The sequence below is a fragment of the Maylandia zebra genome, linkage group LG16, assembly GCF_041146795.1.
Source record: "Maylandia zebra isolate NMK-2024a linkage group LG16, Mzebra_GT3a, whole genome shotgun sequence".
In the NCBI taxonomy this organism is placed as follows: domain Eukaryota; kingdom Metazoa; phylum Chordata; class Actinopteri; order Cichliformes; family Cichlidae; genus Maylandia; species Maylandia zebra.
Window position 1 is genome coordinate 20821755 of NC_135182.1, and position 22304 is coordinate 20844058.

General features: G+C 36.7%; 1 protein-coding gene across 2 annotated transcripts in view; it reads right to left on the bottom strand.

The window, feature by feature from the left end:
- dcaf17 (ddb1 and cul4 associated factor 17) overlaps nucleotides 1-22304 on the bottom strand; it is a 29682-nt gene that overhangs the window by 6699 nt on the left and 679 nt on the right. For both annotated transcript variants that reach the window (XM_004557716.3, XM_076875002.1), the window contains exons 2-9: nucleotides 22197-22300; nucleotides 21306-21396; nucleotides 21078-21214; nucleotides 20895-20973; nucleotides 20456-20545; nucleotides 20236-20343; nucleotides 19791-19893; nucleotides 19284-19426 (exon numbers count right to left, since the gene is read on the bottom strand). In XM_004557716.3, coding sequence (XP_004557773.2) covers nucleotides 19284-19426; nucleotides 19791-19893; nucleotides 20236-20343; nucleotides 20456-20545; nucleotides 20895-20973; nucleotides 21078-21214; nucleotides 21306-21396; nucleotides 22197-22300 — 855 coding nt within the window. The remainder of the gene's footprint in view (nucleotides 1-19283; nucleotides 19427-19790; nucleotides 19894-20235; nucleotides 20344-20455; nucleotides 20546-20894; nucleotides 20974-21077; nucleotides 21215-21305; nucleotides 21397-22196; nucleotides 22301-22304) is intronic.

The following is a 22304-nucleotide window of genomic DNA, read 5'->3' on the forward strand; positions in this document are numbered from 1 at the left end:
AAATGAGCAGCTAGAAGGCCTGCACAAAGAAGATCAAGTGAGAAATGCAGACCTGCAGAAGGCAAAGCTGACACAGGAGGCAACATCCAAAGACCTCAAAGAAAAGCTTGAAGAAACACAAGCAACATTAGAACAGGTGGAACAAACATGCAAGAAACTAGAGAGGCAAAACACAGAAACCATCGATGAGTTGAGAACCCTCATCCTGGACAAAAAGGCGCTCGTGGAAAAGTCCATGAAAAAGAAGAAAAGATTCTTCAGCTTTTTCCGGTAGAGGGACAATACTGCTTCTTCAACTGATGTAGCCTCGTCTTGCTCCACCTCTGTTCACCCCCCAACCAGTCCCGGCAGTTGACTGCCCCCTCCTGAGCCTGGTTCTGCCGGAGGTTTCTGCCCGTTTAAAGGCAGTTTTTCCTCCCCACTGTCGCCTAGTGCTTGCTCAGAGGGGATTGTTGGGGTTTTCTCTCCTCTACCTTGTTTCTTTATTTACTTGTTAACTTTTTGTTCTTACTTCATTTAACCTTGTTTCGTTATTTACTTGTTAACTTTTTGAACTTACCTCATTTAACCTTGTTTCGTTATTTACTTGTTAACTTTTTGAACTTACCTCATTTAACCTTGTTTCGTTATTTACTTGTTAACTTTTTGAACTTACCTCATTTAACCTTGTTTCTTTATTTACTTGTTAACTTTTTGAACTTACTTCGTTTTACCTTGTTTCGTTATTTACTTGCTTGTTTAACTTTTTTTTCAACTTATCTAACAAAATAAAACAGTTGAATTTATCCTTTGAGTATTGTTCATCTAATCTTTACAGAGTTTTTCCAAAACACTTTCAAACATTCAGATCTGTCTTTCATTTTCTTCTTGAAACCTCATGAACGGTGAACTAAAAACTCTGGAACATGGTTTGAAACACTGAAATTGTTTCAGCTGAAACTGGCAAAGTCATACGTGCGTGTGTGAGTGTCACAGGTGATATGGTGTCACTAGTCCGGTCATCATGTTTAGGCTCATTCACTCCAGAATTATTTAGGCCAAATCTTTAAAACAGTGTCACTGCACACACATTTCAATCACACAAATGCAGGATTAATTCTTTGCAGTATTTTATCTGATTTATTATGAGAATGTCACGCCTGATCATTTGCGCCCACAACATCAAAAATGGGGGCAAAAGGGAGGAGACCACGTTTAATCGATTATAACACGAGGTCAGAAATATAAGTGCTGACATGAGTAGTGTCCACAGAAACCTCTGAATCTCAGCTAAAAACTCATGCAAACCATGTCTACAAACACCAAACAAAGCAAAGACACCAGACAGTTAAAAGAGCAGTTACTGCACCATGAATCTGTGGACAGGTAATATCCATATTTTGATTTATGATTTTCTGGAGTTAAATGTGAACCGAAGCATATTTTCAAACGTGTTATATGCTATAAAATACTTTTAAAAATTAGGTGAGGGAAATAAAAAATCATTTTTTCTATGTTTGAGTCACAGTAACTTTGACATAGTAACATCTGCAGTAATATTTACAGCTCTGATGACATCTCACCAGTGTTAGCTTTATTTTGACACCAAGACTGTTTACACAGAGTTTGTAATTGCAGAGAAATACATTTATTTTGGTCATTTCCTTTTCAAGCAGGAAGCTCACCCTTCTTGGTATACCCTTTAGATGAATACAGAGTTTTTAATTAAATACATATTCTTTAAATAATGTTCCCTTTTAGAAAAAGTAGGATAATTAAAAAAAACAAAACATTTATTATAGCTCTGTCACGTAGAAAAAAACCTGTCCCTTTTCTGTGGTCTGTTATATAACATTAGGGGTGTTCGTGGCAATTAACTTTTTAATCGACTAAGCGGGTCAAGTAAGAAACACTTAAATATTAAGTTACATTTGAAAACTGTTTAAAAAAAAACATATCCCCATTCCACATTCCAAAATGTCATGTGACAATCTGATTGGCTTAGGAGTGATGATGTCACAAGGATGTCACAAGGATGTCACAAGGATCCTTTGAAGTTTTTCTATAAATAGGGGTGAGAAACAGCAATTTTCAGTTCGTTTCTTCGCAGCCTTTGTGTTTGCAGCCTTCAAACGTTCACTACAGAAAAATTTGGAAACCTCTCAGAGTCATCGGATACAAACGCCAACATGTATCCAAGATTACGGCAACCAAGACAAAAAGATTTCGCCGCCTCTCCTTCCACGCGTGGCCGGCCAATTTCTCCAAATGGCCTCTTATCCATCCAAAGGGCATTACAGGAGAGTAGGAATGAAAACAACCATCTCCAGAACAAAATTCGACAAATTGAAGAAGAAAAACGTCACCTGGAGAAGAAGTGCTTACAGATGGAAGCACAAAACAAACACCTGGAAGAAACACTACAGCGCCAGCCCAACATCAACATTATTAATGAGGGCTGGGGGATCAAGTTTGCTCAAGCCAGAGAGCAGATTGTATCCCTCATCAAAGAAAACAAGAAAAAGAGCGCTGAAGTTAAAGAAATGTCCGAGCAGCTTCAAGGCAGGAAAGCGACGATTGATAAAATGGAGTGGGATCTGCAATACATGGACCAAATGAATCACCTGCTCCAAAGAAAGCTTGATGAAGCTGAAGAAAAAAATAAAGAAGTCCTCCAACAGAAGGAACAACAGGACACAAAGCAAAAAGACCTGCAGCGCGAGCTCCAAGGCATGCAGGAAAAGTACAGAATGGTGAAGGCAGAGTTGGAACAAACATTGGTCCAAAATAAAGACCTCCTTCAAGAGAAAGAGCAACAGAAAGAAAGACTGCCAGAAGAAAAGTGCATTATCAAGGACTTTGAGAGTAAAAATCAAAAGTTGCAAGGATTCTGTGATGAACTGAAGGTCAAAACAAGTGAGCTGGAGGGAGAAAAGGAAACACTAGAAAAACGATGCTCACACATGCAGAAAAAGATTGATCACATGGCCAAAAACAACTCAGAGCTCATTAAGGGGATATTGTTGGAATTCAACAACTTGAAGCGGGAAAACACAGAAATGCAGGCCCAAAAGCAAAAACAAGACAAAACGCATGAGGACCTGCAGTGTACGCTCCGCGATATCCAGAAAAGAAATGAGCAGCTAGAAGGCCTGCACAAAGAAGATCAAGTGAGAAATGCAGACCTGCAGAAGGCAAAGCTGACACAGGAGGCAACATCCAAAGACCTCAAAGAAAAGCTTAAAGAAACACAAGCAACATTAGAACAGGTGGAACAAACATGCAAGAAACTAGAGAGGCAAAACACAGAAACCATCGAGGAGTTGAGAACCCTCATCCTGGACAAAAAGGCGCTCGTGGAAAAGTCCATGAAAAAGAAGAAAAGATTCTTCAGCTTTTTCCGGTAGAGGGACAATACTGCTTCTTCAACTGATGTAGCCTCGTCTTGCTCCACCTCTGTTCACCCCCCAACCAGTCCCGGCAGTTGACTGCCCCCTCCTGAGCCTGGTTCTGCCGGAGGTTTCTGCCCGTTTAAAGGCAGTTTTTCCTCCCCACTGTCGCCTAGTGCTTGCTCAGAGGGGATTGTTGGGGTTTTCTCACCTCTACCTTGTTTCTTTATTTACTTGTTAACTTTTCGAACTTACCTCATTTAACCTTGTTTCGTTATTTACTTGTTAACTTTTTGCTCTTACTTCATTTAACCTTGTTTCGTTATTTACTTGTTAACTTTTTGAACTTACCTCATTTAACCTTGTTTCGTTATTTACTTGTTAACTTTTTGCTCTTACTTCATTTAACCTTGTTTCGTTATTTACTTGTTAACTTTTTGAACTTACCTCATTTAACCTTGTTTCGTTATTTACTTGTTAACTTTTTGAACTTACCTCATTTAACCTTGTTTCGTTATTTACTTGTTAACTTTTTGCTCTTACTTCATTTAACCTTGTTTCGTTATTTACTTGTTAACTTTTTGAACTTACCTCATTTAACCTTGTTTCGTTATTTACTTGTTAACTTTTTGAACTTACCTCATTTAACCTTGTTTCGTTATTTACTTGTTAACTTTTTTCTCTTACTTCATTTAACCTTGTTTCTTTATTTACTTGTTAACTTTTTTCTCTTACTTCATTTAACCTTGTTTCTTTATTTACTTGTTAACTTTTTGCTCTTACTTCATTTAACCTTGTTTCTTTATTTACTTGTTAACTTTTTGCTCTTACCTCATTTAACCTTGTTTCGTTATTTACTTGTTAACTTTTTGAACTTACTTCGTTTTACCTTGTTTCGTTATTTACTTGCTTGTTTAACTTTTTTTTCAACTTATCTAACAAAATAAAACAGTTGAATTTATCCTTTGAGTATTGTTCATCTATTCTTTACAGAGTTTTTCCAAAACACTTTCAAACATTCAGATCTGTCTTTCATTTTCTTCTTGAAACCTCATGAACGGTGAACTAAAAACTCTGGAACATGGTTCTAAACACTGAAATTGTTTCAGCTGAAACTGGCAAAGTCATACGTGCGTGTGTGAGTGTCACAGGTGATATGGTGTCACTAGTCCGGTCATCATGTTTAGGCTCATTCACTCCAGAATTATTTAGGCCAAATCTTTAAAACAGTGTCACTGCACACACATTTCAATCACACAAATGCAGGATTAATTCTTTGCAGTATTTTATCTGATTTATTATGAGAATGTCATGCCTGATCATTTAACCCACAACATCAAAAATGGGGGCAAAAGGGAGGAGATCACGTTTAATCGATTATAACACGAGGTCAGAAATACAGTGGGGCAAAAAAGTATTTAGTCAGCCACCGATTGTGCAAGTTCCCCCACTTAAAATGATGACAGAGGTCAGTAATTTGCACCAGAGGTACACTTCAACTGTGAGAGACAGAATGTGAAAAAAAAAATCCATGAATCCACATGGTAGGATTTGTAAAGAATTTATTCGTAAATTAGGGTGGAAAATAAGTATTTGGTCACCTCAAACAAGGAAAATCTCTGGCTCTCACAGACCTGTAACGTCTTCTGTAAGAAGCTTTTCTGTCCCCCACTCGTTACGTGTATGAATGGCACCTGTTTGAACTCATCATCTGTATAAAAGACACCTGTCCACAGCCTCAAACAGTCAGACTCCAAACTCCGCCATGGCCAAGACCAAAGAGCTTTCGAGGGACACCAGGAAAAGTATTGTAGACCTGCACCAGACTGGGAAGAGTGAATCTACAATAGGCAAGCAGCTTGGTGTGAAAAAATCAACTGTGGGAGCAATCATCAGAAAATGGAAAACATACAAGACCACTGATAATCTCCCTCGATCTGGGGCTCCACGCAAGATCTCATCCCGTGGGGTCAAGATGATCATGAGAACGGTGAGCAAAGATCCCAGAACTAGGGCTGGGCCATATTATACCGTTCACGGTAATACCGGTATAATGTTAGGCAACGATAGGAAAATGAAATATCGCGATAGAATGGGAGTAAAACGCGCATGCGCAGTGCCTTTGTTTTCATACGCACATGGCCGATTGTTGAGTGAAACTGATGAACCAGAATTGGTTTGTAAAAATGGATTTTTTTTTTCACATTCTGTCTCTCACAGTTGAAGTGTACCTCTGGTGCAAATTACTGACCTCTGTTATCATTTTAGGTGGGGGAACTTGCACAATCGGTGGCTGACTAAATACTTTTTTGCCCCACTGTATAAGTGCTGACATGAGTAGTGTCCACAGAAACCTCTGAATCTCAGCTAAAAGCTCATGTAAACCATGTCTACAAACACCAAACAAAGAGCAAAGACACCAGGCAGTTACTGCACCATGAATCTGTGGACAGGTAATATCCATATTTTGATTTATGATTTTCTGGAGTTAAATGGGAACCAAAGAATATTTTCAAAGGTGTTATATGCTATAAAATACTTTAAAATTAGGCAAGGGATATAAAAAAAAAAACAAATCAAATTTTTCTATGTTTGAGTCACAGCAACTTTGACATAGTAACATCCGCAGTATTATTCACATCTCTGATGACATCTCACAAGTGTTAGCTTTATTTTGATTTTATTTGACACAAATACTGTTTACACAGAGTTTGTAATTGCAGAGAAATACTCCAGTTTTTTGGTCATTTAATTTTCGAGCAGAAAATTTTCACTCAGAAAACCCCTGGGGGCCAAACAGCACTTGTTTGTGCTTTGGAGTTTTCATGTGTTTTGGATTTTGTACGTGCTTTGTCTCTAGGGGCCACCGTATGCAAGGCAGTCCAGGTGGAGAAATTTTGCTTTTAGACTAATTTTATTTCTTTATCTGATAAGAAAACTATTCGGTCAGATAGTTATTTGTGGTGAAATTAATACAGTTTCATGCACATTTAAGCACCACATCTGAAATTCAAGCACTTTTCAAACCTTGAAAAGTCTATATTAAAATTAAAGGATTCCAAGCACCTATACGAACCCCGTCTACAGAACAGCCAAAATACTGTCTTTAGTTATTAACATTTGAAATGATGAAGGCACTTGAAAATGTCACTTGAAAAGTAACACAATTATCTGCCTTTCCAGAGAAACAAAAACTTTTCAGAACTACTTAAGGTTTTGTGAGGTTACAAAACCCTGTTTAGTCTTTCCCTCCCAGGCTTCTAAATTTCTGATTGGCTAACATTTGGCTTTTAGAGTTTCCATGTGAAGGGAGATATTTTTTAAAACTGCACGTGTGGACAGGATTAAAAAAAGAAGAAGAAAATCTCTGTTTTCAAAGATACCATTATACGTATGGACGTAGCCTAAACTACATTTTGGAGGCTGAACTGGAACTGGAAACCTCCCTTATCTTTACCAACTGACAATCTGATATCCATTCCACTTCATACTACAGGGAGTGCAGAATTATTAGGCAAGTTGTATTTTTAAGGAATAATTTTATTATTGAACAACAACCATGTTCTCAATGAACCCAAAAAACTCATTAATATCAAAGCTGAATGTTTTTGGAAGTAGTTTTTAGTTTGTTTTTAGTTGTAGCTATTTTAGGGGGATATCTGTGTGTGCAGGTGACTATTACTGTGCATAATTATTAGGCAACTTAACAAAAAAACAAATATATACCCATTTCAATTATTTATTTTTACCAGTGAAACCAATATAACATCTCCACATTCACAAATATACATTTCTGACATTCAAAAACAAAACAAAAACAAATCAGCGACCAATATAGCCACCTTTCTTTGCAAGGACACTCAAAAGCCTGCCATCCATGGATTCTGTCAGTGTTTGAGCTGTTCACCGTCAACATTGCGTGCAGCAGCAACCACAGCCTCCCAGACACTGTTCAGAGAGGTGTACTGTTTTCCCTCCTTGTAAATCTCACATTTGATGATGGACCACAGGTTCTCAATGGGGTTCAGATCAGGTGAACAAGGTGGCCATGTAATTAGCTTTTCTTTTATACCCTTTCTTGCCAGCCACGCTGTGGAGTACTTGGACGCGTGTGATGGAGCATTGTCCTGCATGAAAATCATGTTTTTCTTGAAGGATGCAGACTTCTTCCTGTACCACTGCTTGAAGAAGGTGTCTTCCAGAAACTGGCAGTAGGACTGGGAGTTGAGCTTGACTCCATCCTCAACCCGAAAAGGCCCCACAAGCTCATCTTTGATGATACCAGCCCAAACCAGTACTCCACCTCCACCTTGCTGGCGTCTGAGTCGGACTGGAGCTCTCTGCCCTTTACCAATCCAGCCACGGGCCCATCCATCTGGCCCATCAAGACTCACTCTCATTTCATCGATCCATAAAACCTTAGAAAAACCAGTCTTGAGATATTTCTTGGCCCAGTCTTGACGTTTCAGCTTGTGTGTCTTGTTCAGTGGTGGTCGTCTTTCAGCCTTTCTTACCTTGGCCATGTCTCTGAGTATTGCACACCTTGTGCTTTTGGGCACTCCAGTGATGTTGCAGCTCTGAAATATGGCCAAACTGGTGGCAAGTGGCATCTTGGCAGCTGCACGCTTGACTTTTCTCAGTTCATGGGCAGTTATTTTGTGCCTTGGTTTTTCCACACGCTTCTTGCAACCCTGTTGACTATTTTGAATGAAACGCTTGATTGTTCAATGATCACGCTTCAGAAGCTTTGCAATTTTGAGACTGCTGCATCCCTCTGCAAGATATCTCACTATTTTTGACTTTTCTGAGCCTGTCAAGTCCTTCTTTTGACCCATTTTGCCAAAGGAAAGGACGTTGCCTAATAATTATGCACACCTGATATAGGGTGTTGATGTCATTAGACCACACCCCTTCTCATTACAGAGATGCACATCACCTAATATGCTTAATTGTGTGGATGCCTTAATAGGCATCCACACTATTGAGTTCCTGTTTCTCTTTATTGTGTGGATGCCCTCAATGGGCATCCACACTATTGAGTTCCTGTTTCTCTTTATTGTGTGGATGCCCTCAATGGGCATCCACACTATTGAGTTCCTGTTTCTCTTTATTGTGTGGATGCCCTCAATGGGCATCCACACTATTGAGTTCCTGTTTCTCTTTATTCTTTATTATTCCGGGTGTTTCCGTACACTTTTCGCCGTGGATCTACTTCCACAATTTTTGTGCTATTTTCACCGTTCAAACTCTAAACTGTTCTGCTCTTTCTGCTAATGCCGGCTATGACTTTTGGTGTTTATTACTATTATACTTTTTAAAATATTACACTTTTTTCCTTTAATTTGTCCCATTGAAATGAATGGGAAACTTCCACAATTCTGCTAAAACTTTCTTGTCTTTGAAACTTAACTACTGCCTCATACTTTCACCTAGAAACTCCATTCAAACTTTAAAATGTTCTCAAATGATTTGGCTATTCCTGTATGATTCAGCTTTTTCAGATCTTCTACCGTTTTAATCTTATCCCTCTTTGAGTTTTCAGTTGCAAAATTTTGATTTTTCAGAAAATACATGCGTTGCTATGGTTGCTATGCAATTAACTCAGAGGGGACAGTGAAACTGTTTGAATTTTCTCTTCATGTCCAAACAACTTCTTGCTACTCGCTCAATTTCCACTCAAGCCCCACAAATTATACATCAAAACGTAGGTATTTTTGCTGGCTTTCAGAAAATGTCCCTATCATTGTTGTGGGACTCATAGATATTTTGCAAATCTCCTCAGAGTAACACAAAGTCAGAAAACTCTCCATATAAACTCAATGGAGAGTTTGTTCAAAATCACCGCTGGATTTCTCTAATGAGAGGCATTTTCAAATTGTCATATCTCCTTAACGAAGCAAAGTTAAGACATGAGGCTTGTCCCCGTATATGTTCAGACACTCCTGACGCTCACAATTCAAGAATTTCTTTCTCACCTATTACCGTTCTGAAATGAGTTGGACTTGTTTGAGGGTAGGAAATTTGTCCCTCGCTCAGATTTCATCAGATTTCAAACACTGGAAATGAGGCACTTTTTTCTCTCGTCATATTTTTTGATGGATTTCCACAGAGCCCTGAAAATTTCCATAACTGTTCACCAAAGCCTGCTGTTTCTTACGGTGAAAGAATGATTTTGATGCTCCATATAGATTTAGAGTTACCAAAGGTTGTTTGAGCGCAAGTCAAGGCAGTTTTTGCTTCGCCTCTACTCAGTTACAGTGTATTACAAGTCATATATCTTTAATAATTTATGTTTTATCTCTGAATTATGAAGACCTGAAGATTCCCCCATCTCTTCTGAATAAAACGATGCCTGAATGACCGTTCTAGCCTCTACGGTTAGGAAATTATGGCCATTTGTTCGAGTGGAATCCTGAATGTCAGAAATACACTGAAGAAAACTCACACCTCTCTCTGTGTCTGTGTCTGTGTGTGTAAGGGCTGACTACAGCAGGTGCAGCTAATTTAACTGACCTACATATACCAAGCCCAGACTCTCCACAGCTCCTGTTCCCTTTACTGTCTGTGTATGTGTGTCTGTGTATCAATATTTCTCCTATGTTTAAGTATTACTCCTCAATCATAGTACTTCTGCTACATCTCAGTACTTCTGCTACATCTCAGTACTTCTGCTAAATCATAGTATTTTTGCTAAATCATAGTATTTTTGCAGAATCATGGTATTTGTGCAAAATCATGGTTTTGAGGCCAAATCATAATATTTCTGTTATTTTATAATATATGTGCTGAATATATTATATGTGCCAAATCATAGTATTTATCCCAAATTATAGTATTTATGCCAAATTACAGTATTTCTGCTAAAAAGCAGAAATAGTCCTTTTTAGCAGGAATTTCTGCCAAAAGACAGTATTTATGTTAAAACATAGTATTTCTGCTAAATCAGAGTATTCCTGCCAAATCATAGTATTTGTACTGAAACATAGTACTTCTGCCCAATCATAGTATTTGTACTGAATGATAGTACTTGTGCCAAATCATAGTATTTGTGCCAAATCATAGTATTTGTGCCAAAGCATCGTATTTGTATGGAGTCATAGTATTTCAATCAAATCTCAGTAGTTGTTGTTAAAACGCAGTATTATTGCCAAATCATAGTATTTGTACCCAATCTTAGTATTTCTGCTAAATCATAGCATTTGTTCCAAATCATGGTATTTGTGCAAAAACATAGTATGTCTGCAAAACCATAGTATATCTCTTATGTTATAGTATTACTACTAAGGCATAGTATTTCTGCCAAATCATAGTATTTGTACTAAATCATAGTACTTGTGCCAAATCATAGTATTTGTTGCACATCATAGTATTGGAACCAAAACATAGTATTTGTCCCAAAGCATCGTATTTGTATGGAGTAATAGTATTTCTTCTAAATCATAGTATTTCAATCAAATCTCAGTAGTTGTGTTAAAATGCAGTATTATTGCCAAATCATAGTATTTGTACCCAATCATAGTATTTTTGCCAAATCGTGGTATTTGTGCCCAATTAATAATTCTGTTATGTTATAGTATTACTACTAAGTCGTAGAATATCTGTTATGTTATAGTGTATCTGCGAAATATAGTATGTGTGCCAAATAGTATTTATACCAAATCACAGTATTTGTGCTAAAACATAGTATTTCTGCCATATTGTGGTATTTGTGCAAGAACATTGAACTGTTATGTTATAGTATTACTACTAAGTCATAGTATTTCTGCGTTGTTATAGTATTTGTGCTAAAACGTAGTATCTCTGCCAAGTCATAGAATTACTGCAATTTCATAGTTTTTTTTTAGGAAATCTGTTATGTTATAGTATTACTACTAAGTCATAGTATTTCTGCCAAATCATAGTATTTGTGCCAAAGCATCGTATTTGTATGGAGTCATAGTATTTCTTCTAAATCATAGTATTTCAATCAAATCTCAGTAGTTGTTGTTAAAACGCAGTATTATTGCCAAGTCATAGTATTTGAACCCAATCATAGTATTTCTGCTAAATCACAGCATTTGTGCCAAATCATGGTATTTGTGCAAAAACATAGTATGTCTGCAAAACCATAGTATATCTCTTATGTTATAGTATTACTACTAAGGCATAGTATTTATGCCAAATCATAGTATTTATGCCAAATTACAGTATTTCTGCTAAAACGCAGAAATACTACCTTTTAGCAGGAATTTCTACCAAAAGATAGTACGTCTGCTAAATCAGAGTATTTCTGCCAAATCATAGTATTTGTACTAAATCATAGTACTTGTGCCAAATCATAGTATTTGTACCCAATCATAGTATTTTTGCCATGTCATCATATTTGTGCTGAATCATGGCATTTTTGCCAAATCGTGGTATTTGTGCCCAAATAATAATTCTGTTATTTTATAGTATTACTACTAAGTTTTAGAATATCTGTTATGTTATAGTGTATCTGCGGAATATAGTATGTGTGCCAAATCATAGTATTTATACCAAATCACAGTATTTGTGCTAAAACATAGTATTTCTGCCATATTGTGGTATTTGTGCAAGAACATTGAACTGTTATGTTATAGTATTACTACTAAGTCATAGTATTTCTGCGTTGTTATAGTATTTGTGCTAAAACGTAGTATCTCTGCCAAGTCATAGAATTACTGCAATTTCATAGTTTTTTTTAGGAAATCTGTTATGTTATAGTATTACTACTCAGTCATAGTATTTCTGCCAAATCATAGTATTTGTTTGAATTTGAATACTGCATTATCACTGTATTATGTAGTGGCTAAGTAGGGGCTGTTTACTAAGTGCATCAGTGTAAATAGGTCATCTCTTGTGTTGGACTGCCCTCTTGTGGCGCCTTTTGGGTAGTGCCTTAGTAAACGGGAACCCTGTAAAAAGTGGTATCAGACTGATTTGTAGTGGAGGAATTTGTTGCCAGTTTTCTTAATCTTTAATCTGTATGCATGTTGTAATGCATACCCTGTTCTTAATCATAGAAACCACACCATATCACCTCTCCACATCTGACCGCAATAAACTCCACCTGTGGTAATCTAATCCCTGGATGTCAGCCTCTCCTTCTGACCGAGGATAGTTACTATTGCAGCACCACCCAGCATTAAACTGACGTACACCATTCTGTACAATAGTATTTGTGCTAAAAAGTAGTATTTCTGCCAAATCATAGTATTACTGCTATTTCATACTATTTAAGCGAAATTACAGTGTTTCTGCAAAAACACTGCATTTCTGCTAAATCATAGTATTTCTGTAAACTTATAGTACTTGTACTCAATTATAGTATTTGTGACAAAGTGTAGTATTTGTTCCAAAACATAGTATTACTGGTAAATCATAGTATTTGAGCCAAATCATAGTATTTGTGCTAAAACATAGTATTTCTTCCAAATCATAGTATAACTGCACAATAAAGGTTCTTGAGCCACATCAGTGTTTGTGCCAAATCTTAGTATTTCTTCTAAATCCTAGTAATTCTGCTCAATGATAGAATTTCTGCTATGCTGTAGTACTTTTTTCCTAGATTGTAGTACTTCTGCTAAGTCAAAGTATTTCATGTAAATCATAGTATTTCTACCAAGTCCCAGTGTTTCTACTAAATCATAAATAATGTTTTAGCACAAATTGTAGGATTTGGCAGAATATTCTGTGTTCCAGCACAAATGCTATGATTTGGCAGGAAAAAAAATGTTATTTAGTTTAAATACTAAGTTTTAGCAGAAATACTATGTTTAAACTTTAAAATATTCTGCTATTTCTGCTGATGTTTGTTATGACTTTTGACCATTGAAATGAATGGAACACATTATCAATGGCCTCACTGATTTTGCATGCTGGACTGAGTTGTGTTTTAGCTCAGTGAGATAAGCGTCCGTTCTCAGACTGGGAGGCCTGGGTTCAAATCCCGCTTATGGCAACATTTCTTTCAGTCAACAGTTAAACTTTGTTAACTCTTTTCAACACAAATTTAAGCTTTTTCACCCCTTTTCAACACAATTTTCGTTTTTTTCACCACTTTTCAGCACAAATACCAGCTTTTTCAGCTGTTTTCAGCAAAAACCTCTTTTCAGCACAAATTCTGCTCATTCAACTCTTTTCAGCAAGATTTTCAGTTTTTTCTGCTGTTTTCAGAAAAAAACTCTTTTCAGCAAAATTCTTCTGATTGAACTCTTTTCAGAAGAAATTCTGCTGATTGAACTCTTTTCAGCAAAATTTTCAGAGTTTTCACCTCTTTTCTGCCCAAATTCTGCTTATTCACCTCTTCTGAAACATTTTCAGCCTTTCCACCTCTTATCAGCACAATTCTCAGCAGCTTCTGCTCATTTCAGCACAATTGTCAATCTCTCCACCTCTTCTTTGTGAGAATGACTTTGGCTCAGTGAGCTAAATAGCTGCCCTTAGACCAGGAGGGCCAGGTTTGAATCCTGCTCAGGTCAACCTTTTTTTTTCAACTTTTTCAGCTTTTTTCTGCAGACATCTTCAGCGTTAAGGCATCCACACAGCATTTTCGCAGGAAATGCAAATTTTTCTAGTTCTTTATTATTCCGGGTGTTTCCGTACACTTTTCGCCGTGGATCTACTTCCACAATTTTTGTGCTATTTTCACCGTTCAAACTCTAAACTGTTCTGCTCTTTCTGCTTATGCCGGCTATGACTTTTGGTGTTTATTACTATTATACTTTTTAAAATATTACACTTTTTTCCTTTAATTTGTCCCATTGAAATGAATGGGAAACTTCCACAATTCTGCTAAAACTTTCTTGTCTTTGAAACTTAACTACTGCCTCATACTTTCACCTAGAAACTCCATTCAAACTTTAAAACGTTCTCAAATGATTGGGCTATTCCTGTATGATTCAGCTTTTTCAGATCTTCTACTGTTTTCATCTTATCTCTCTTTAAGTCTTCAGTTGCAAAATTGTGATTTTTCAGAAAATACATGCGTTGCTATGGTTGCTATGCAATTAACTCAGAGGGGACAGTGAAACTGTTTGAATTTTCTCTTCATGTCCAAACAACTTCTTGCTACTCGCTCAATTTCCACTCAAGCCCCACAGATTATACACCAAAACGTAGGTATTTTTGCTGGCTTTCAGAAAATGTCCCTATCATTGTTGTGGGACTCATAGTTATTTTGCAAATCTCCTCAGAGTAACACAAAGTCAGAAAACTCTCCATATAAACTCAATGGAGAGTTTGTTCAAAATCACCGCTGGATTTCTCTAATGAGAGGCATTTTCAAATTGTCATATCTCCTTAACGAAGCGAAGTTAAGACATGAGGCTTGTCCCGGTATATCTTCAGACACTCCTGATGCTCACAATTCAAGAATTATTTTCTCACCTATTACCGTTCTGAGATGAGTTAGACTTGTTTGAGGGTAGGAAATTTGTCCCTCGCTCAGATTTCAAATTCTGGAAATGAGTCACTTTTTTCTCTCATCATATCTTTTTGATGGATTTCCACAGAGCCCTGAAAATTTCCATGACTGTTCACCAAAGCCTGCTGTTTCTTACGGTGAAAGAATGATTTTGATGCTCCATATAGATTTAGAGTTACCAAAGGTTGTTTGAGAGCAAGTCAAGGCAGTTTTTGCTTCGCCTCTACTCAGTTACAGTGTATTACAAGTCATATATCTTTAATAATTTATATTTTATCTCTGAATTATGAAGACCTGAAGATTCCCCCATCTCTTCTGAACAAAACAATGTCTGAATGACCGTTCTAGCCTCTACGGTTAGGAAATTATGGCCATTTGTTCGAGGGGAATCCTGAATGTCAGAAATACACTGAAGAAAACTCACACCTCTCTCTGTGTCTGCGTGTGTAAGGGCTGACTACAGCAGGTGCAGCTAATTTAACTGACCTACATATACCAAGCCCAGACTCTCAACAGCTCCTGTTCCCTTTACTGTCTGTGTATGTGTGTCTGTGTATCAATATTTCTCCTATGTTTAGGTATTACTCCTCAATCATAGTATTTCTGCTAAAGCAAAGTACTTCTACTACATCTTAGTACTTCTGCTAAATCATAGTATTTTTTGAAAAATCATAGTATATTTGCCAAATCATGGTATTTGTGCAAAATCATGGTTTTGGGGCCAAATCATAATATTTCTGTTATGTTATAGTATATGTGCTGAATATATTATATGTGCCAAATCACAGTATTTATACCAAATTATAGTATTTATGCCAAATTACAGTATTTCTGCTAAAAAGCAGAAATAGTCCTTTTTAGCAGGAATTTCTGCCAAAAGATAGTATTTATGTTAAAACATAGTATTTCTGCTAAATCAGAGTATTCCTGCCAAATCATAGTATTTGTACTGAAACATAGTACTTCTGCCCAATCACATTATTTGTACTAAATGATAGTACTTGTGCCAAATCATAGTATTTGTGCCAAAGCATCGTATTTGTATGGAGTCATAGTATTTCTTCTAAATCATAGTATTTCAATCAAATCTCAGTAGTTGTTGTTAAACGCAGTATTATTGCAAAATCATAGTATTTGTACCCAATCATAGTATTTTTGCCATGTCATTGTATTTGTGCCCAATCATAGTATTTTTGCCAAATTGTGGTATTTGTGCCCAATTAATAATTCTGTTATGTTATAGTATTACTACTAAGTTGTAGAATATCTGTTATGTTATAGTGTATCTGCGGAATATAGTATTTGTGCCAAATCGTAGTATTTATACCAAATCACAGTATTTGTGCTAAAACATAGTATTTCTGCCATATTGTGGCATTTGTGCAAGAACATTGAACTGTTATGTTATAGTATTACTACTAAGTCATAGTATTTCTGCGTTGTTATAGTATTTGTACTAAAACGTAGTATCTCTGCCAAGTCATAGAATTACTGCAATTTCATAGTTTTTTTTAGGAAATCTGTTATGTTATAGTATTACTACTAAGTCATAGTATTTCTGCCAAATCATAGTATTTGTGCCAAAGCATCGTATTTGTATGGAGTCATAGTATTTCAATCAAATCTCAGTAGTTGTTGTTAAAACGCAGTATTATTGCCAAATAGTATTTGTACCCAATCTTAGTATTTCTGCTAAATCATAGCATTTGTTCCAAATCATGGTATTTGTGCAGAAAACTTGGTTTGTCTGCAAAACCATAGTATATCTCTTATGTTATAGTATTACTACTAAGGCATAGTATTTCTGCCAAATCATAGTATTTGTACTAAATCATAGTACTTGTGCCAAATCATAGTATTTGTTGCACATCATAGTATTGGAACCCAAACATAGTATTTGTCCCAAAGCATCGTATTTGTATGGAGTAATAGTATTTCTTCAAAATCATAGTATTTCAATCAAATCTCAGTAGTTGTGTTAAAATGCAGTATTATTGCCAAATCATAGTATTTGTACCCAATCATAGTATTTTTGCCAAATTGTGGTATTTGTGCCCAATTAATAATTCTGTTATGTTATAGTATTACTACTAAGTCGTAGAATATCTGTTATGTTATAGTGTATCTGCGGAATATAGTATGTGTGCCAAATCGTAGTATTTATACCAAATCACAGTATTTATGCTAAAACATAGTATTTCTGCCATATTGTGGTATTTGTGCAAGAACATTGAACTGTTATGTTATAGTATTACTACTAAGTCATAGTATTTCTGCCAAATCATAGTATTTGTGTGAATTTGTATACTGTAATATCACTGTAGTATGTAGTGGCTAAGTAGGGGGTGTTTACAGTGTAAATAGGTCATCTCTTGTGTTGGAGTGCCCTCTTGTGGCGCCTTTTGGGTAGTGCCTTAGTAAACGTGAACCCTGTAAGAAGTGGTATCAGACTGATTTGTAGTGGAGGAATTTGTTGCCAGTGTTCTTAATCATAGAAACCACACCATATCACCTCTCCACATCCTCCTACTGTATGCCATGCCTCCCTGTACCATCCATCTGACCGCCAATAAACTCCACCTGTGGTAATCTAATCCCTGGATGTCAGCCTCTCCTTCTGACCGAGGATAGTTACTATTGCAGCACCACCCAGCATTAAACTGACGTACACCATTCTGTACAATAGTATTTGTGCTAAAAAGTAGTATTTCTGCCAAATCATAGTATTACTGCTATTTCATACTATTTAAGCGAAATTACAGTGTTTCTGCAAAAACATGTTTGAGGGGTGGAAATCTGTCCTCTCATTTTTCAAACTCCGAAAATTAAGCCATTTCTTCTCTCGTCATGTCTCCGCGACGGAGATACAAAGAGCTATGTAAATCGTAGTCAAAGTACACCAAAGTCCGCTGATTCACCCAGTGCAAGAATTATGCTTCTATCCCACCTAGTTTTTGAGTACAAATTTATACACTATCACAGACCGGTAATTCATATTGATAATTTATTACAATTCTGCAAAGTTTTATGATTTTAGCAGCTTTTCTAATATGGACCTCACATTCTTGTTAACAGTCTATGGCAGAAATACATACAAGTACACAGCCTGATGAAGCAGACAGAAGCAGTACCTCTGATTGGTTCAGCATTTTCACCTCTTATCAGCACAAATCTCAGCCTCTTCTGCTGTTTTCATTAGAATTGTAAGCTTTTCCACCTTTTTTCAGTTACGTGAGAACCAGTTTGGCTCAATGAGTAGCTGAAAAATGTCAGCCTCTTCTGCTGTTTTAGCAGGATTTCAGAGTTCAGCTTTTTCACTTGTTTTAAGCACAAATTTCAGTTTCTTTACCTCATTTCACAACAAAGTTCTTCCTCTTCACCTCTTTTCTGCTAATTTGAGCTTCTGCTCCACAGTGCACATTGTCCCTCTCATCATATCTTTGCTTGTGACCAGAACTCACTTGGCTCAGAGGGTAGGGCATCTGCCGTGAGACCCGGTGGCAGAGGTTTGAATCCTACCTGTGACAGTTGCTACACATGTTCCCTGCTTGCATGCGCTCTGCTTTCTTGTGTGTCACTGCTCTCCAGTGTGTCATTACACATACAGCCATCTTCAGCAAGTACTTCTGCTTCTACACCTCTTTTCAGCTCATCTTTTTGCTTCTTTGCCTCTTTTCAGCAGAAATTCTTCTGATTCACCTCTTTTCTGCCAAATGTTTAGCTTTTTCACCTCTTATCAGCACAATTCTAAGCAGCTTCTGCTAATTTCACCACAATTGTCACTCTCTCCACCTCTTCTTTGTGTGAATGAGTTTGGTGCAGTGAGGTGAATTGCCGCCTTTAGACCAGAAGGGCCAGGTTCGAATCCTGCTCAGGGCAATGTTTTTTGTTGTTTTTTTTTCAACTTTTTCAGCTTTTTTCAGCAGACATCTTCAGCGTTAAGGCATCCACACAGCATTTTCGCAGGAAATGCAAATTTTTCTAGTTGGTAGTAGGCTTTCGAGCCTATACAGCTTGGAGTAAGACAACATGCATGAAGAGGATGTGGACAAAATACTCATTTGCCTAATAATTCTGCACTCCCTGTATAAAGAGTGTTATACCCCCCTTTGATTCTCCTGTTTTCTATTTAAGTATGTGTGGTATTTTCCACATGAACAACTCAGTGGAGAGATTATGTGAAAATAATCTGATACAATGTCATGGCTTCTCAATGGGAGAGAAGGCAGAGTTTAGAGATCAGCACAAAGGTAGTATTGTGAGGTGATTACAGGTTTAGTTCGCTCCTGCTCTGTCCACTGACTGAATAGGAAGACTGTCAAAAACATTTGGAGCCCTTCTTACAATGACAACTCACCAGGGTCTGACAAATTTAGCAACAGCTCATTCTACCACAAACTGACTTATTACTGTCATGTTTTACTCAAAGTACAACCATAACTAAAAGGTAATAATGAGGTAAATTTATAGTTGAGGAATTTTAAATATACCATAGTGCCGTCCTTGAGTGAGCAGATGTGGTAGGTCCCCTCGTCTTTTTTACGAGGCGGTGTGTAAATGTAGTGCCATGGGTTTCCTCCAATCTGAACACTGTTTTCAGCACAAGAGACCTTGAAAAGTACAGGAGGGCAATCTGTGCAATGAGAAAGGAAAAACAAACATTATACTCGCTTTGTGAAGCAAAACATTCTTGATTAGAGTGGCTATCACTCTGTGACCCCTGGAACAGCAGCAGAAGAAAGCTGCTGCGGCAAATAGGGATGTTAATAAACAGAACCAAATGTTTAATATCATGTTCATATCAAGCACCATATTTTACATGATTCACAGTTCACAGCCTTGAAGAAGTCATTTCAGGTCCCTTACAGCTCGATTTAAGACAACTTTCTTCATATTAGCTGCCTCACAAAAATGGCTTTATTAGTTATTTGAAGCTATGCATGTACTCAACTTTAAGCACATATACCACTGGTTCTTAAAAAAAAACAAAAACCAACCTGTGATTTGAATATTTAACGGGATACCAAACGGTGCATCTCCGACTGTTTTGCCACCAAGAAGAGGACTCTGCTTTCCAAGTGTTAGCTTCTCTGTCAGGTACTGAAAACAAAGAAAATGTTCATCATGTTCTTACATCCCAAAGACGTAAGAAGCAAGCTAAGCAGAATGATAATAAAACACTTTCTATTAAAAAAAATCACATCAAATTGGTAAATGGCCTGTATTTGTAAAGCGCTTTACTAGTCCTAAAGGACCCCAAAGCGTAGGCAGTAGGCAAAGGGTGAAGTGTCTTGCCCAAGGACACAACGACCGAGACTGTCCAAGCCGGGGCTCGAATCAGCAACCTTCCGATTACAAGGCGAACTCCCCACTCTTGAGCCACGATCGCCCCTGATGCAAATTCTGATGCATTCACTAATGTCTAAATAAACACAGACTTACTCTTTGGACAATGTGCTCGAAGCTGTACATTTTCACTGACTTATTGCTGTAATACAGTGCAAGGACACCTTGAACCAGATCAGCACCTATGACACCATTTCCAAACACCTACAAGAAAAACAAAACAAAAAACCTTTAAATGAAAAAACCTCCAAAAAAATGTACATTTGAAAAAATGTAAACTGTATTTAAAAAACAAGCAAACAAACAAAAAACTTACTTTTTTATTGATCTCCATAACACCAATAACTTCCAATGGGAAAACGTGAAAAATAGCGATGTGCATCACTGTATTCTGAGTGATACCTGCCTGTGGGATAAATCAGAAAAAAGGTCACGTCTCCATCTCCTCTCTTCATTTTTATAGGACTTACAGAAAAATAAATAATTAATAAACTTTCTAGTTGCACAAACAATAAATTACTACTACTACTAATAATAATAATAGTAATAATAACAACAACAACCTTCTGATTTGAAACCAACAACCACAAGATGAAAAAAGAATAATCCTTAAATATAAAGAATATAAAAAATGAAATGATAACAAGAGTCACGTATAGCTAGTGACAGCTATGTTTAATTTAAATATAACATTAACTTATCATTGACTTTCTCTTACAAGACACAAATACTTTAAATACATGTATTCACTTTACCTGTCTGGCTAAAGGTGTTTCCTTGTTTTGAACAGATTTAACATAAAATGTCTCTTGAGAAACATCCCAGCCAAGATATCTACAAGATAACAACAAGCTATAAAACTAAAATGGCTTTAAAATGAACCAAATCTAAAAATACTTTCCACTCAAAGGACACTGAAATCAGAACCGTAGAGATACCTGAACTTATAGTTTGGAGAGAGGTAAACTCTCTGCAGTTCTTCTCCCGTTTCAGCTGAAAGGCGAATTAGCCAGTTATTGGCCGTCAAAGCCAAGAGGCTTGGTTTATGATCAGATGGAGAAGATAAGGATTTTTCCTTTGGATGAGAACAAAAAAAAAAAAAGAGGTAACACAACAGTCTGAAATTTTCTATCTGAGCAACACCCAGTTTATTAATGTTTACTTACAACTGGGCTGTGACACATCAATGTATCTTCAATTTTCTCCTGTTTGGACCTCGTTGGCAGTTTGTACAAAATCTGAGGCTCAACATGAACACTGAAACACATATACAAAATATAAAACATAAGCAGCTTGTCAGTGTTATTGGGCATACACAACACTTTCCTACTTCAATTAAAGCTCCTTAGATCATCTGCTCCTCTGTATCCTACATCACTGTTTCGCAAAAGCAACAATTTCTGACGAAGTTAAAATGACACAATGGGTTTTATTTTAATTGTACACATTTACATTAAATATCATGGCCCACCTGTTTTCACGTTATTCATCAGACATCTATACTTTTCCCTGCCAGATAAGATAAGACAAAAAATATTCAATATCTTCCACTGCTTTAAATGGTTTTCCGCTTTTTTTTTTTTTTTTTTTTTAAAAACTCATCAACTTGCTACGCTGTTACACCCATCTCCCTTTCATTCACACGCATGTATTCTGATTTGCATTCCTCTTCTCTCCAGAGCATACCTCAACCTTTCCAGGCTCTTTCACCTGATCCCTACTCTCACTACAGACAATAATATTTAATACACTCAAGTAAAAGCTTTAAAACATTATATATCCATTACATAAGTGATTAAAGAGGTGATGATTTTCATTTGGCTCTGGCTATATCTCTTAAGTGGGTGCCAAATAAATTTATATTACAGGCCAGTGTAATATGAACACTTCATATTAAAAAAAATATTTTGTATAGGTAGATTTTTAACAACTCATTTTTAATAGTGTATATGACCAGTGGAGGATTACTTTAACGTACCAAAATAGTCCTGTGTATATTTTGGCATGTATACGTGTTTAAAAACTGAAGCTAATTAAAGTTAGGACCCCATACTCACCAGCTGTAGCAGTGCTGGTAGTTTTCAAAGTATAGTTTGCAATTTTCGTACATTACTGTGGATTTTGAGGTCTTGCTCCATACTTTCGTGAAAGTCCGGTTTTCCTAC